The following is a 14969-nucleotide window of genomic DNA, read 5'->3' as shown; positions in this document are numbered from 1 at the left end:
TCATTTTTTTGTTGCTGAAAATTTGGCTTTCTAACCAATGTCATATGGCATCACCAATGACCTGCCAGAAGGATAATCTGTGTGGTTAGTACGGTTAGTGCTCGGACCAATTACAGTTGTGTGAATGCCTAGTTATACCAAATAGCCCAACCTTCCAGGAGGGACAGAAGCATCACCACCATGTCCTGAAGGAGATCCAAGAGTTCCTTCAGCAGCTCGATCTGACTGGAATCCTAGAACAGAAACAGGAGATACCCCTGAGCTATCTGATCCCTTCGCGATGTACAGGGCAGTGAGCAAGAAGAGCCTGCTCTGGAAAGGTTAGGTGAAGGCTGCATCATCTTGGGAATGAGCTCCCTTCTCACTGCGAATGTGGACGTCGTACCATCCGCTGTTTGCAGCATTGGGAGGCTCACTGTAGCAGGGTTCGGCCAACAGCTCTCCTTTACATTTTTCCTTTTTATTAGCACAATGTGGCAGATATAACACTTGTTGTCCAAAACTACTGAACAACCCAATCCACCAAAGAGCCTATAGGTATCACTAATAGCTTATGTTATCTTTTATACCAGAGCAATACAAGTGAGCTTTTGGGGAATATTATTGCAATCCAATTAAGGTATCAAGATTATAATCACCAAGTGGGTTCTCCTTTTTTTTCTAATGGATTAATTTAGGTTCTGGATTAATTTAGGTTCTCCTGATTCTAGCTGGTGGTGATCTGGGTGCCACTGGTCCCTGAAAATGGTATAAAATTGAGGCTATACCTCTGGGTGGTTTTGATACTAGTCTGTTTGGTTTTAATTTCAGCCTTGCAGACAGGGCATTGCCAAGTTAGCACTGTATTTAGACCCTACGTCACAGAAGGCAGACAATCCTTGGAAGATCCGAGGTGGGCAATCTGAAGATGGATTACAAAATGCATCTGGACCACACTTCTTTTACAGATTCCCTCACAAAGACATAGTTGTTTGTCTAACCCTTTACATTTCAGAGGGGTTTCACCCACCTTTGGTGTGTGTCATAGCTATACACAAAGTAGAAGTATAGAATATTAAAGCTGGAAGAGACCTCAGAGATCATCTATTCTGAGTCCCAATATTTCACAGATGATGAAACAAAAAACCAGAAAAGGGAAATGACTTCCTGAAAGTCACCCGTGAGGAGGTGGCGGGACCAGGCTCTCATCTCTGGAGCCTCTACACCACACGACTGCCCAGGCTGGGCTGACACAAGAGTCAGCCAGCTGACGTATTGCCCCCAATTAGCAGCCCTCCCAAGAACTCTCTCCTCCCATAAGGCCAGAGTCAAAAGGGGAAAAATGAAAGGGTTAAATAGCACATTCCAGAGGAGAGGAGGCAGATGTGACAGCCTTGAAAATTTTAGGTACACATTATTTAAATTAATGCTGCAAATGTTATTCTAATCAGCCTGAGACATCCTGAAGCTCTCCCTCACGTGTTGCCATGGAGAGAGGCAATCAACTACTACATACACTACATTTATTTGTTCATAATAAATGCTCTGAGCGATTCTGATTCATCTTGCCAGAGAGATGGGGAGTGAGAAGGAAGGGCAGAGATGGGGAGGGAAGGGGAAGCGAAGGTACGAGAGAAAGGATTCGTAAATTAAAGCGATAGGCAGACACTTGACAGATCAAACAGGGCTGGGTAGATTGTTATAAACTGACAAAGCACTGACAAGGCAGCAAAAGGGATTAGCATTATAAAAAGCAAATGTTGAGGCAATTATGAAAAGGGTAGGTTGGTAGGACACGAGGAAGGTAGCTGCATCCATGCAAAAGCCTGTCTGGGGGCATTCATTTCTGTCTCCCATTTAGACCCATGGTTGTAAAAATGAGACCTAATCTGCATGGTTTTTCCAGTCATTTCTTCAGACAGCCATATCCACAATGGGAATACCAAGGAGTGGGGAGTGACTTAGCATTTCACACCAACGGCTCATTGGGAACAGGCCACAGTACCTGCGAGAGTTTCATCTGCATGTTAGCAAACACGTGGAGGAAGCCGACCACTGCGTCCCACAGCCTGCTGTGAGCCAGGCTCTGCTGGTTCCCAATGCAGGGACCCTGTGGAGAGGTGGACGTCCTTATTTCACTTACACATCCCCAACTGCTCTGAAACGTGCCCTAGGAAGGGCATTTGACACCAGCTTACGTGAACAGATAGCTCCTTCCAAAAGCCACATACTTTGTGTTCAATATTTCCCAAGATATTACCCCCTCCCTCATCAGAGGACCCTATGTCTAGCAAAAGCCACTCGGAATTTCACAGGCTGGTGATTTCCAGAGATTTTTCATTCAGCCTCAGACTGTACTTTTCAAATCAAATCTGACACCGAAGAACATCATTTAAAGAATGAAATGCTCTGGTTGAAACAGAGGTGAAGGGCACCCCTACCCACTCTCATCCACACCGTGGCTACGAGGGGTTCTGAGGAACTCAAGCGTTCCATGGAGCCCAATGTGAAAACCCACTATTACCCGGCAAAGCTACATGTAAAATGCTATGACCACATGGCTATCTACTCAAGTAAAGAAACTCTGAATAATATTCCTAGTGTTCAACTGCTTTTAGAATTTTCTTATCATTAACCTGAACGTCAGGTATAATATGATCTCTATGTTTTCTGAAAGCCAGACACAGAGGGATGACAATTACCAGTTTGCATTTTCCATGTAAATAACCGTGCCTGTTTTCGAAGATCATTACTGAACCAGTATTTCTTATCCTAAACACTTCATTACAGTGCATGTGTCTACCCTTTAATCAGGCCCCCAATCACTCTTTGATAAGGAGTTTCAGAAAAGAACACGGATGCTATCTCCAGTCCTAGAAGAGGATTGGCAGGATTCCCAGGGAAGAGGAGAGCAGGACAGACAGTGGCTAAATCACACAAGCCTGTTTAAAAACCACTGTTCGTGTACATTTGCTGTCTGATTCCTAGAAAACTCCAGATTCCGTTTGGAACAAAACCATTGTTGAAAGAAACTCACATTCACCTAAAATAAGCTCTTTTACTTTTTGGTTAAAGTGCTCCATGGGAAATTCTGAAGATTAGGATGGGTTCTGCAGAGAGCAAATCAGATGCTTGTCAAAGCTGTTCAATGACCTTCCCAGGTATTTCACATTCTGTGACACTTCCGATGACCTGTTCCTAGGTTTATCTCCCCATGTTCTTAGACTCCTTGGATCAATCTATCCCTTAAAACCTCCTTTTCAAGTTAATAGTCTTAGTTTTGTGTTTATTCTAATAAGAATATAAGATCTTAGTGTGCCAGCTGGTTCACCATATGGGTCTTTAAAAAATTTATATAACGTAACTGTGACATGGCTACTGATTTTATAGCAAATTATGCCTGAATACATCCTCTATTCCTTTTCATGGTAGCTGGACCACTGTAGGCAATGAACAGAGAATGCTGTGAACGGAAAAAGAATGTTCTAAGATCCTGACATTCGACCTAAAATTCACTTGTAGATTTAACCGCCATTGCACATAGTTTATGAGCTTCTGGAGTTATCTTTTCCATAGAGTTAATTTCTGACATATTAGTAGGATCTCATGAATTGTTTTTCATGTCAGGGCTCAAAGTAACATAATTTATCCCTTTATTCCTTCATTCTATTAGTCATTTCTGTACTCCTCTCTCCACTCTTATTGAACGCCTATGATGTGCTAGACATTGTGCTAGAAATGAAGGATTTTAAATTGAATAAGAAGCTTTCCATCTGCAGAAAAATTTCAGTCTGGGGGGGAAAGCAAAACGTAACTAGAGAAATGAAAATAAAGTGTGATAACGCTATGAACAGGTCACAGTGGGGGACCATAAACCATAGCTTCTCACGGAGTGTAGGTACTATTGGTTCCTATTTACAGATAAGAAATATTGTCAGCAATAGGGCTGGAGGCACAGTCCACAAGTGCATCCAAATATTCTCTAAGGAATTTAGAATATGGGAGTGTCAACAGGTTCTCTTTGTTTTCAAGCACGTACTCTGTTGCACATACCTGGATGTATTCTGTAAGAGAATTGAAAATCTGCTTGGTGACCACCAGAGCTTTGGAGAAATTGTGCTGTCCAGATTCATCAATGATGTCCTTCCCTGAATAATACCAGTAGAAATCACTGATTGATTCCTAAGGACAAACAAGTAGAATTTAGTATTTCTCAGGCTTCGGTCTGTGTAGTTAAACTCAATGTTAGGGAAGAATACAAGAGAGTCCTACGTCTCCATGACCTCTTTGCCATGCCTAGTGAGCCAGTCACGCTCTCCCGGCTAAACTCAGAAGACATACACTATGTGCAAAGCCCTACAAGGGCACCCTGTTTGGGTCCTGGTGTCTCCTGCAGGACAGAACGCTGCCCTGAGCCCTCCCTTCCCAGGACTCTGTGAGGAAGCAGAGCTAGTGGGTCCCTAGCATCTTTGAAGTACAGATATCCCTCCGCAGGCAAGAACAGATAGGCGAGAGGACAGCGTTCAGCGGGGCCTCGGTGACTACGATATAGGACAATTTATTCACAATGAAAAAGGGACATTAAAGATAATTATGATCGTCAACCAAATAATCATCATAACAGCAACAACGTAATAGTAACACTGTAAGCGCCAGACATTGTTCTGAGCACATTACACATATTAAACCTCTCAATCTTTACTGCCAACCCTATGAGACGGGTCCTACCCATTTTATAGATGAGAAAACTGGAACACAGGGAGGTTAAACAGATTGATTGTCCCAGGTCCCAAGCTGGTAAGTGGTAGAACCAGGATGAAGAATCAGCAAAGAGAAAAGAGGATCCTCTCTCATGTTTGATGTTTTCTTGATAGTCCTCTCTCATTTTCTTGATATTATTTGTATTTTCCTTCAAACAATTAAAGCAAGTGACTTCTCAACACTAAGAATTTGTAGACTTGTTTTATTCCCACCACTTTCTGGGACTCTTTCTCCTAGTGAATAATCTGTTCTCACTCCCAGGTTGTTTTATAGCCGTGGGGCATTGCGGCTAGGTTTTCACTGGGGAAAGTAAACCAGCATTTATATTAGATGATGTGGCATTTAACCACTCTCCCCACTTCAGTCTTCAAACATCTAAAACACTGTTTTGGTACAGTAGATCCTCAAATAACTTTGTTTTGTTTGATGTTGTTTGCTTATAACATTGATGAGATGTCCTAAGACCTTAGCTCTTGCTTATATCAATTAGCGTATGGTAAAATTGGTTTCATTACACATCGATTTACTTGCAGTCACAGAACCTACTGACATTAACTCAGGACTTACTGCATTTGACTTCCCATAAGTGTGTGTGCACAGATTACAATACCTCCCCTACCGGGGCTTGACTGTATCCTGGGCCCTTCCGGCCCCTGTGAAACTGACTGTTTTCAGCTTTTGGAAGTACCTTTGAGACGTGCCACCATTCAGGGCCCACACACCTGAAGACGCAGAAGGTAGTCCACGGTGCTGATGATGACATTCACGGTGGTGGTGTTGCCCATCTGAGTCCGCAGGAAGTTCTGAAAGTCTGACAACACCAGGGCTGGGTCAGATCCTGTGCCGTCATGCCTAGTGAGCCAGTCACGCTCTCCCGGCTAAACTCAGAAGACGTGCACTATGTGCAAAGCCCTACAAGGGCACCCTGTTTGGGTCCTGGTGTCTCCTGCAGGACAGACCGCTGCCCTGAGCCCTCCCTTCCCAGTGTCAACAGAAACTGGACCGAGGGACTTGACAGAAAGGGTTGGGTGCTTCGTTTCACCATGTGAAGATTCTGGAAGCAGTATAGCTTTGGTGGTACTAAATAACATTAGCCTTGGGTTGAAGGTCACTTTGCATAGGGCTTCTTCTTGAGAATGAATGAACTGTTGTCCTTGAGTTAGAACTTGGTTGTACTGAATGTGGCAGCCTGAACTGAATCACAGTTTTGCACCTGAATGATAAATCAATCTGTTCCACTTACCACTGTTATGTCCTTCACAAAGTAACTGTAGGAATCTAAAGAGATCTCGTGTAAACTCGTCATTCTGTAGTACTTTTTCACCTTGAAAACAGAGAACACTGGTGAGCATCTGTTTGCTTCCTAACCTGGAATGCTTGCCCATGCAAACGAATGCAAAAACACTAACGGAGCTGTCCCAGAATGGCTTGGAAGGGGAACTTTGGATGAATGCTGATAAACCCGATTAACTCAGAACTGAGGCTGCAGGACATAATGACCAACAAAGCTAAAATATTCAGCCCCAGATGTAACTGTAAGGAAAACAACCAGCCTAGTGGCAGTAATGTTTCACAGTCCATAATCCATGCTCTATGAATGGAAGACTCTTCTTTAATTAAGCATCAAACTGCTGAGTTAAACTTGACATGCAGCCACCAAGCCTAAAATGTGTTGGAGTCGAGGCAATTAAATTGGGTCCCTTCAGATGCACACATGGTAGGAACTCAGGCCAGAAACTCAAACTTACCACGCTCACGAACAATGACTGGTGATAAGAGAAAAACAGAATACAAAGTAAGAAAACCATAAACACTATGATAAACTGTCTTTAGCTAAGGCTGGCGCTATGAACACATCCAGACTGGACGCTGGCTTTATCAAAGCTACTGATGAAAATATTTTGCTGAAATGGAGCAAGTCCTTGCAGAGTAAGAAGTAAACAGGGGCTCTAACCAGAAATAGTTAAGACTATAATCAGGGAGAGAGTGGCCTTCACATTCATTAGTTACTTACGTGTTCCTTCCTCGGTAACCATCCCCAGGCCTTCAGCTTTATTCTGCCTCTCAAATGCATTCAAATCAAGGACACTTGTAATAGACAAAAGAAAGCAAGGGTGAGGGCTACACACACTGAGCAAATGGATTTCCAACGTCAATGTACCTATTGACTAAGAATATCCTGTCCTTGTATTATCATAAATGCACTAATACATCACAGTGTGTTTGAGAGTCCAGCGGTTCCCTGGGTTTGTGCCAGGCATTGAGGCCCAAGGATACCAGGAGCTCACAGACCTTGTCACACACGGGGAGGATCAGAAATACTTATGGTGACTACCATTGTTTGTCCAGTTTGAGTCCTTGCTTATGGACGAAGATTTAGAAAGGCTTCCTAAATAAAGAAGGAATAATTTGTTCCTAAGACTTTTCAAGGGCAAGTTTGCTTTAAACTACACTAAGTAATGTTTACCTCCCACATTTGCCGACTTTCTCTGAGAATCACAAGGAATTGTTGCTTTTAGTGCTTAGGATAAATACTGATGGTGAGAGCTACAAACTTCCAGAATTTGAAGGGCCGTACCTTAGGATTCCTGGATCATTCAGGAGGTGAGATTAATCTTTCTAGAGGCAATGGTGTCCCTAGGTGTGCCTGAACCTATGACAAGTTGGCGTTCATTTTTGTCCCCACTTTCCTCAACCTTCTCAGTCACAGCTACCATCAAATCCTACTTAGTCAGGAGCCCCCAGTACAACCACAAAACTTAGTAATGAGGACACTGTATGATTTTATTTCCAGTTGGGGCTCATTCTACTTCTCTAACAGACTCTAATTCCTTCCCCAGTTGGAAGGTTTCACAGAATATAAGAACATAGGTCTCATAAGAATATTGCTCTTAGGGAAGCTTTTGGTTGAATCCATTAAGATTCTGCAAACCCCTGCCTTCCTTTTACCATTGGGCAAAGGGAATGACCGTCAGATAGGAAAGACATTAGGGAAAAATCCAGCACTTCTTTCCCCCTTTTAGGAGTCACAAACGCTCTATAATTTAGATGAATTTTAATAAGAAAACTGAAAATTCCTGTTGCCATCTTGTTGGTTCTTCCCAGATTCTGCTGTAAAAAGGGTTTCTTCAATAACATAAAACTATCCTTCCATTTTGGTTTTGCTGTCAAGGGAGGATACTATGGAAATAGGACTTCTGGACATAGCTTCTTTGAAGCAGCACCTCTGATTCAAGAGACAATCCGTTTCTCCATTCAAAACACCCATTTCAAATGTTTTATTTTCTCCAGTGCATAAATATTTTACAAATATGTATTATTTTTATAATCAGCAAAAAAACAACAACAACAACCCATTAAAATGTCTTAAAACTTGTTAGAACTCAGTTGGCCTCTAAGGTTATGTCACCTATCCCTCCATTATAAATGAATTTCACATGCGCTAGATAATTATAACTTTGATTTCTTTCAGAATGAGTTGCAGACTGTTCAAAATACATGTGGATCTTAGAGAATCATTTGACACTTTTCTTAGAAAGATTTCTAGCTCATTTCTTAAATGAGCAAGTATGGTAACCTTTTGACTTTTGGTTCCATATTGCTCGTTTGTCAGAGGGTTCAGCCACCAGGGGAGGCTTTCCCAACCTAGTAATATGAATGAAAAGTTTAATGCTTTGTTTTTTAGGCTATGTGAAAACGTTCCCATGTTAGGATGTAGCGCTGTCAAAATGGATGTGTCAAAATATGTACCCACCAAAATACCTCTTCAGGCTCAAAGACTAGTTAGGATAAAGATGAAGAAAGTGCCTACGGGGTCTAATGAAAACGTAGCCTTGAGTCCCAGTGAAGTCTCCTATTCTTTTTAATTCTTTTCTGGTTTGACTTTTATGAGCATATATGTTTAGGAGAAACTCAGAGTTCTGAGGATAACAACACAATAACAAAGGAAGTGAGGGCAATTACAAGGCCAAACGGGTGTGTGTGTTGTGTGTGTGTGTGTGTGTGTGTGTGTGTGTGTGTGTGTGTGTGTCTCTAACAGAGATCACATGTTCCCCTCTGAACACTATTTGAGTATCATCTCGAAGGCTGGAAGGACCACACCTAGCCTCTTTGCTTTCTCAATACTTCCATGATAAGCCAGTTTATTCTGTAGCCCTCCCCATCCCATTTCCGTGTCCCTTGAATACCGAAGAGTTTTAAACAATGCCGTGGGTGGTTTTCCCTTATTTACCTGCAAGACTGCATAAGACCAGAAAGGCTTTGAAAGAATCCAGCATCCTTTTTCTCCTTTAGGTAATCTAACATTTTCTGCAAAGGAGACACATTTGAAAAGGAAAAGCATTGGACACTACGCCACAAGCACCAACCCTCCTATTGTAATGGAGAAGCGGCAAGTCCTAGCCATGTAGGCACGCTGAGTCCGATCCAGGGCTGTGGGCTGTGACCTTGGGTAAGCAGGTGACCCTGTGACCCACTTGTGGACTTAAACCTGCCATGTGTCTGAGCCCCACCCTCTACTTACAGAACCAGAATCATTTAGGGTGGATATTTTATTTAACAAAGGCCCATGGGTATTTCTGTTAGGGCAGTATGGTAGATCTTTGATATTCATACATTTAGTGTTTGACGTCGCTCCTATCTGGGAACAAGCGCCCAGAGCACAATCTAGTTGCTGAGGTATAATCTGAACAGCTCATGTCATGAGTTTGACACACTGAACAGGAGCTCAGCCAGTAACGAGCCTTGCTGAGAGCTCAGTATCTCTTTCACAGTCAGACTTTGTTTCCTCTGTTCTCTGTTACTGGGAAGGCAGGAACTTTGCCTGGCATAATAAAAATTCTGTCTGTCAAAAAAAAAAAAAAAAAAAAAAGGCCCTGCAAGAAAATCAACTGATGGTGTCGTGGTAGAAGAGAACAGAAAGTGAGGGGTGTCTTAGAAAATAGTAGTACTTAATGAGAAATTTGTTTGGGATGAATCAAAGACTGGGAAAAATTATATTCATTATGGTAGTTAAGAATTTGGAGATTCTCATAGGCCCTGGGATATGACCCTCACAAATGCCAAGAGTCTATGAAATGTCACTTTCCTGTGCACACAGATGCTTTTAGCTAGAGCCCAGAGTGCCCAGGAAACACCGGTATTTTCCTGTCTGCTGCAGCCAGTTCCGACTCAGATTGTTGCATGAATTCCATGTGCCAGGCACTCCGCTCTATGCTTCTGTGTGCTGTCTCATTTAATGCATGATGGCAGGGGTTTTATTTGCATTACTCACTGCTATGCTCTCCACCGCCAGAACAGAGCCTGGCCGTACGCATAGTCAGCAATCACTAAACAGTGGTGAATGAAGAAATGAGTGAACAAATGAATGCACAAATAATAGGTGTGTGGGATTATGAATCTTCCCGGATCAGGCTCTTTGTTACAATAAGGCAGCTACTTAAGTGAAAAGGTTGAAATAAAAATTTAAGGCTTAGAAAACTTCCTCTACAGCATATTTATGCAAAAAAAATCATTTAATGATGAAAAAAATGAAATGTTTTCCTCTTCAAACCCTGGGTAAACCCTCTTGATTAAGTACACATTTGTCTGTCGACGCCCAGCCTGGTTTTATCTGTGCTCCCAGCTACTCTGATATAATTGGCCACGAAGGACAAACACCAGTCAAGGTGATTCTGAGTGGCCCCCTCTGCAGCAGAGTCCACACCTCTTCCCAAAAGTGTGACAGATGTCAAGTGGGAATACCCCGGAAGTCTGCACCACCTCCCGTGAGCCCCTATTACCTGTTGCACACCCGCGTTGCCTCCATTCAGGATGGCGATCCCCAGCTTCAGAGTCTCCACCACCATGGGGCTCATCTCACCTGCCGTGGTGAAGATTCGATTGAATCACCAAGGAAACAGAGGGTAAATCACACCTGGGCTTTAGCAGGACTCTGTCATAATGACTTCAGGTTGCAGTGTGACATCTGTGTGGTAGTTACAGGGGCCTGTTCAGAAACCACGGAACCCACCTTTGCTGGCGCTTATCATCTGAAGGACCATCTCTGCGGCTCCACGCTCATGCAGCCGAGCTTGCTGATAGAGGGTTTTCTGCTTTTCCATTTCTTTCTCCTGGAAAAAACACACAGGAAAAGATGTCGATGCTCAGGGAATTCACGGTGGTGAGGTACGTTGAGAGAGATCATCTTTACTTGCCGAAGGAAGGCAACACACATAAAGCAGATCTCTGAAGTTTATTTTCTGACACTACCCAGCTTTCCAAAAGTGGCTGCCCATAATGCACTCATAGTTTGATGAGGAATTTTCCACTTTTTGTACTGAGACTCCATTCCCCTTTTATACTGTAATGATAGGAAGTGATCCCAGGTTCAAAGGTGTTTCTTTCCAATGTTCTGTCACACAAGGAAACCTGCTGAGGAGTCAACAGGAGTCTGTCTGTCTGAAGCTAGAGAACACCCTAGACTTCCAGACTTCTCAGACCACAGTTAACAGGGACTCTGCCGGATATGGGATACTAGAATGTCAAGGCTTTCCAGAACTGTAAGGATAGTCCTTTACTTCTACTGTGGCATACTTGATCAGTACAAGAGTACAAATCAACTCATAGTTTTATCTTGGGAGATTGAATGACCTGCACTGCCTCAGAATAAAAATAGCTATTATCACATTTGCAGAATAGTAGTGCAAAAACCACCCTGTGTCTCCATGGCCTTGCAGTGTCATTTTGGAGTGTCTGAATTTGCCATTCTATGGCCCCTGTTACTATCATACTTGGTAGATGTAGAAACTTTCCCAGAAGAACAAACACAATGGGGTGGTTTGCTGACTGACTGGCTGCCTGCTTCCATTGTCAGGCAGACAACAGAACCACGGGTAAGGGTGTGTTTCACCCAGCCAGACATGTGTGTCTGCCACCAGATACACATGGCAGAACCACATGTCTCACGTCAGCAACCACCAGTGAAGGTCCTACACGTGGTTGGCTTTGGAGGGTGGCCCTGTCTTCAATCTTTCTGAAAACTTACTTCAAATGTTTTTTCCTTGTCTTCCTCTTCTTCGTCGTCTTCCCCACTCTGACAACTCTGGGTTCCATGGTGCAGGGAAAGGACGAGACAGACAATCCACTTAAAGGTGAACTTAATAAACAAGACTGTACGGGGCCAGGGCAGGGGATGGGATGCAATGCACAGGCACCTAGGGACCTCAGCACTTTGTGAAACCAAGAACACTTTGGCCACTGCAGGGTAGCATTCTACTCTAAGTGCCACCTTTGCAGCTACCAAGGGGTTTGGAAACGAGAAACGGGAACACCGAGCTCACAGTCACAGGGACTTATCTGGTTCGAGCACAGGCCTGAACTCTTTGACCTAATAAAGTTCTGCTGGAAATTGAGAGATAGGAGTTCAGGGAGCTGTCCCTTTCTAAACAAGAATCAGCTTGGCAAGAAGACCAGAGACATTTGGGGATATGAGTCCCCAAGTGCCCCTTTCCCATCATGACCCTGTGGTGTACCTGGTAAAGGAACAGGTGCCCCTGTACCCTAATGTATTCCCTTTCCCGCCTGACATGACGTTTACCCACTTAAGAAGGAGCAGTCCCCTTAAGCACTCAGCATTCCAGAGGCCACCATCCTTCTACGTGACACAGAAACAACATTTCTGGTCACTCTCCCTCTTCCAGAACACTAGGACCTCCCTCTAGTTTCTAAGCCTCCTTCCAAATGTACTGAACTTCCTTCACCTACACTTGTGTTTGAGCTATTGGACATGATCTGAAAATTGAGTGGAAGCGCAAGGGCCATCTGTGGGCCTAAGCCCTTTCGCTGGCTTAGAACGGCCACGTGAAGCTGGCCACTAGCAACCAATGATCCTGCAAAACCTCGAGGTTTTCTTAGAGGAGGGTAGAGTGGTTTACTAATGTCACTCATATGGCACATGAACTGTGCCCTGCCGGGAGCCCACGTCATGCATGAATCCCAGGCCTGTTGCTCAACATGACAGTTTCTGTGTGTCCGAAGAGGTCTAAGGGAAGACAAAGGCTGAGATAACGGGCAGAAAACCTGGATGTACCTTGGCCATCATGCTGGAATAGGAGGTGTACAGAGGGTCATCTTCCAATTTGCTGGAAAGAATGGAGAAAATATTTAGCGGGCTACCTTCAGGACCCAGCGGGAGAGACTAAGAGCCACCGCAATCTTAAATTACAGGTACTAGTGAGGTAATAAGAGCTTCCTTCTCCCATCCCGGTTCTTAGACACCATTCTGAAAGTCTGCACCAGCACTGGCTTCACTCAGAATCCAGGGCTGAAGGTTTCAGGCTGCTTGATCTACAGACGCAGTGTCTGGCCTGACGAGGCGAGGGCGGCTGCCCATGGAGTGCCCCTGGATGTTCCTGGGTGGCCAGCAAGAAGGCAGCTCAGAGGTGGCACCCTGTCTCCAGACATTGCCCTCAGTGAGAGAGAGACGTGGGGGCGACCGTGCCTGGGGCCTGGGAAAAGCAGGGGGCCCCGATGGTGCTGACCTCCTCTCCGTGAGCGCATTGCGGCTGAAATGGAGAATGATCTGGTGAAGCGGGTCTGGTTGCTTTTCCGTCTCCTCCTCCTCCTCCTCTTCCACCTTGGGGGGTTTCTACACAAACCAATGCAGAGAGGTTTTAGGTACGGATTTCCACATGTGCCGCACAACTGCATGCGAACAGAGAGAAGGTAAAGCGCAAAGCAGGGAGAGCATCAGACTAAAAGCACAGAGAGAAACCACTATGTCGTGTATTTATTTCAGGACAGAAGCCCTAAGGATGCAAGTTTGGGGATATAAATGTGTAGAGATATATACATATATATATTTTCAGCCAATCAAAGAAACATTCCCATTTGGGGTTAAAATAAAATGAAAGGAAAAGCCAAAGCCTGAGGAGCTCCAGCCCCCCATCAGCAGAAGTCTCATGCAAGCTCTGGGCACCCGAGTTCAGGAGGGACGCCCTGGAGAGTGACCCGAGAACCCGGATCTCTCGGCCAACACCTGAAATGTCTCTTGGAGAAGGGGGCTGGAACTTGGGGTGGGGCAAGAGTGACACAATACTGGGGCCACTTGGGGGCTGATACTATTTTAGACTCCACCTAGCTAAACATTTCTCTTTCCTAACCCCACTCCTGATTTAAAAACTCTTGTTCCTGCAAGATGCCATCCGGGAGCTGCCAGCCTTGCAGCTTCTCCTCTTATTGAATCTTTTCTCTATCTCCTTTTGCAGAAAGGCAAATAGCATCTGATGTGAGAGGTAACAGTGAGTTTTCTAGTACAGCCAGCAGGGTACACTATATTCAGTCAACAGGTGAGAACTGCATAGGTTGTGTGAATGGTTCAGAAGAAGGGGAGGGCTGCAAGGATGCTCACTGTCAACTTCACACTCATCAAGAGACTGGGAAAAACCAACGAAATGTCTTTGTCGCTCACAGGAATATATGAAAAGAATGGAGGGTATAAAGACAAATGGAATAAAAATGGGGGAGAAAGGACTAAAGGAAAAAAGATGGATAGAGGAAAAGAAACGGGGAGAAAGGGAAAGATAGAAAAAGAAACAAATATAGGGAAGAGTGAATATGAGAAACACAGGGCGAGACTAATCAAAACAGTAAGGGATAAAAGACAGTGAGAGAGAGAGAGAGAGAGAGAGAGAGAGAGAGAGAGAGAGAATAAGAAAGAAAAAACCAAAAACAACCATGTGTTGTTGGCCACAGGAAAGGAGGCTTTCTTTTCTTTCTGAACCAGGAGGAGTGAGGCACTGTGGTGCCATTTTAAGTAGTTTCGAGCATGCAGTCTGTTAGAGACAGGGCACATGACAAGTTTTCTCAAGGGCCAAATACAGAAATGTGAGATACAGGAAGGAGATTTTAATGTGCCTTCCCCAAAGCAGACTTACTGGCTAGAAATGCAGGGCCTCAGCTAGAGCGGGTGGCCTCCTGCAACCAATGGTGCTCAAAACTTAACTCAGCATGAACTTTCCACGGCATGGCTGTGTGTCCCAAGAAGTGTTAGCTGTTAATGATGATGATGAGGATGATAAGAGTACTAGCGCCTCCAAGTGAAATTCATCCTCTGGCTCTTAGGACCATTCGCAGGGCTTCCCCTGATACTTTATACCGTTAGTTCCTTTCAAACTTATAAGCTCGATTCTTTGTGAATCTTTAACTGTTATAAATGCACACACAGGAATACAAAAATCAAACTCATTCAC

At 44.1% G+C, this 14969-nt stretch overlaps 1 protein-coding gene across 1 annotated transcript in view; it reads right to left on the bottom strand.

Annotated features, from left to right (window-relative positions):
• Positions 1-14969, bottom strand: part of RYR3 (ryanodine receptor 3) — a 477803-nt gene that overhangs the window by 26433 nt on the left and 436401 nt on the right. Inside the window, 13 exon segments of the mRNA XM_074327936.1 lie at positions 152-233; positions 1985-2089; positions 4033-4161; positions 5463-5551; positions 5984-6064; positions 6489-6506; positions 6755-6828; positions 8972-9048; positions 10521-10600; positions 10751-10850; positions 11765-11821; positions 12809-12860; positions 13260-13366. Coding sequence (XP_074184037.1) covers positions 152-233; positions 1985-2089; positions 4033-4161; positions 5463-5551; positions 5984-6064; positions 6489-6506; positions 6755-6828; positions 8972-9048; positions 10521-10600; positions 10751-10850; positions 11765-11821; positions 12809-12860; positions 13260-13366 — 1051 coding nt within the window.

This window comes from Rhinolophus sinicus, linkage group LG03 (assembly GCF_036562045.2).
Source record: "Rhinolophus sinicus isolate RSC01 linkage group LG03, ASM3656204v1, whole genome shotgun sequence".
Classification (NCBI taxonomy): domain Eukaryota; kingdom Metazoa; phylum Chordata; class Mammalia; order Chiroptera; family Rhinolophidae; genus Rhinolophus; species Rhinolophus sinicus.
Note: the sequence above shows the minus strand (reverse complement) of the source record. Positions and strands in the feature narration are given on the sequence as shown.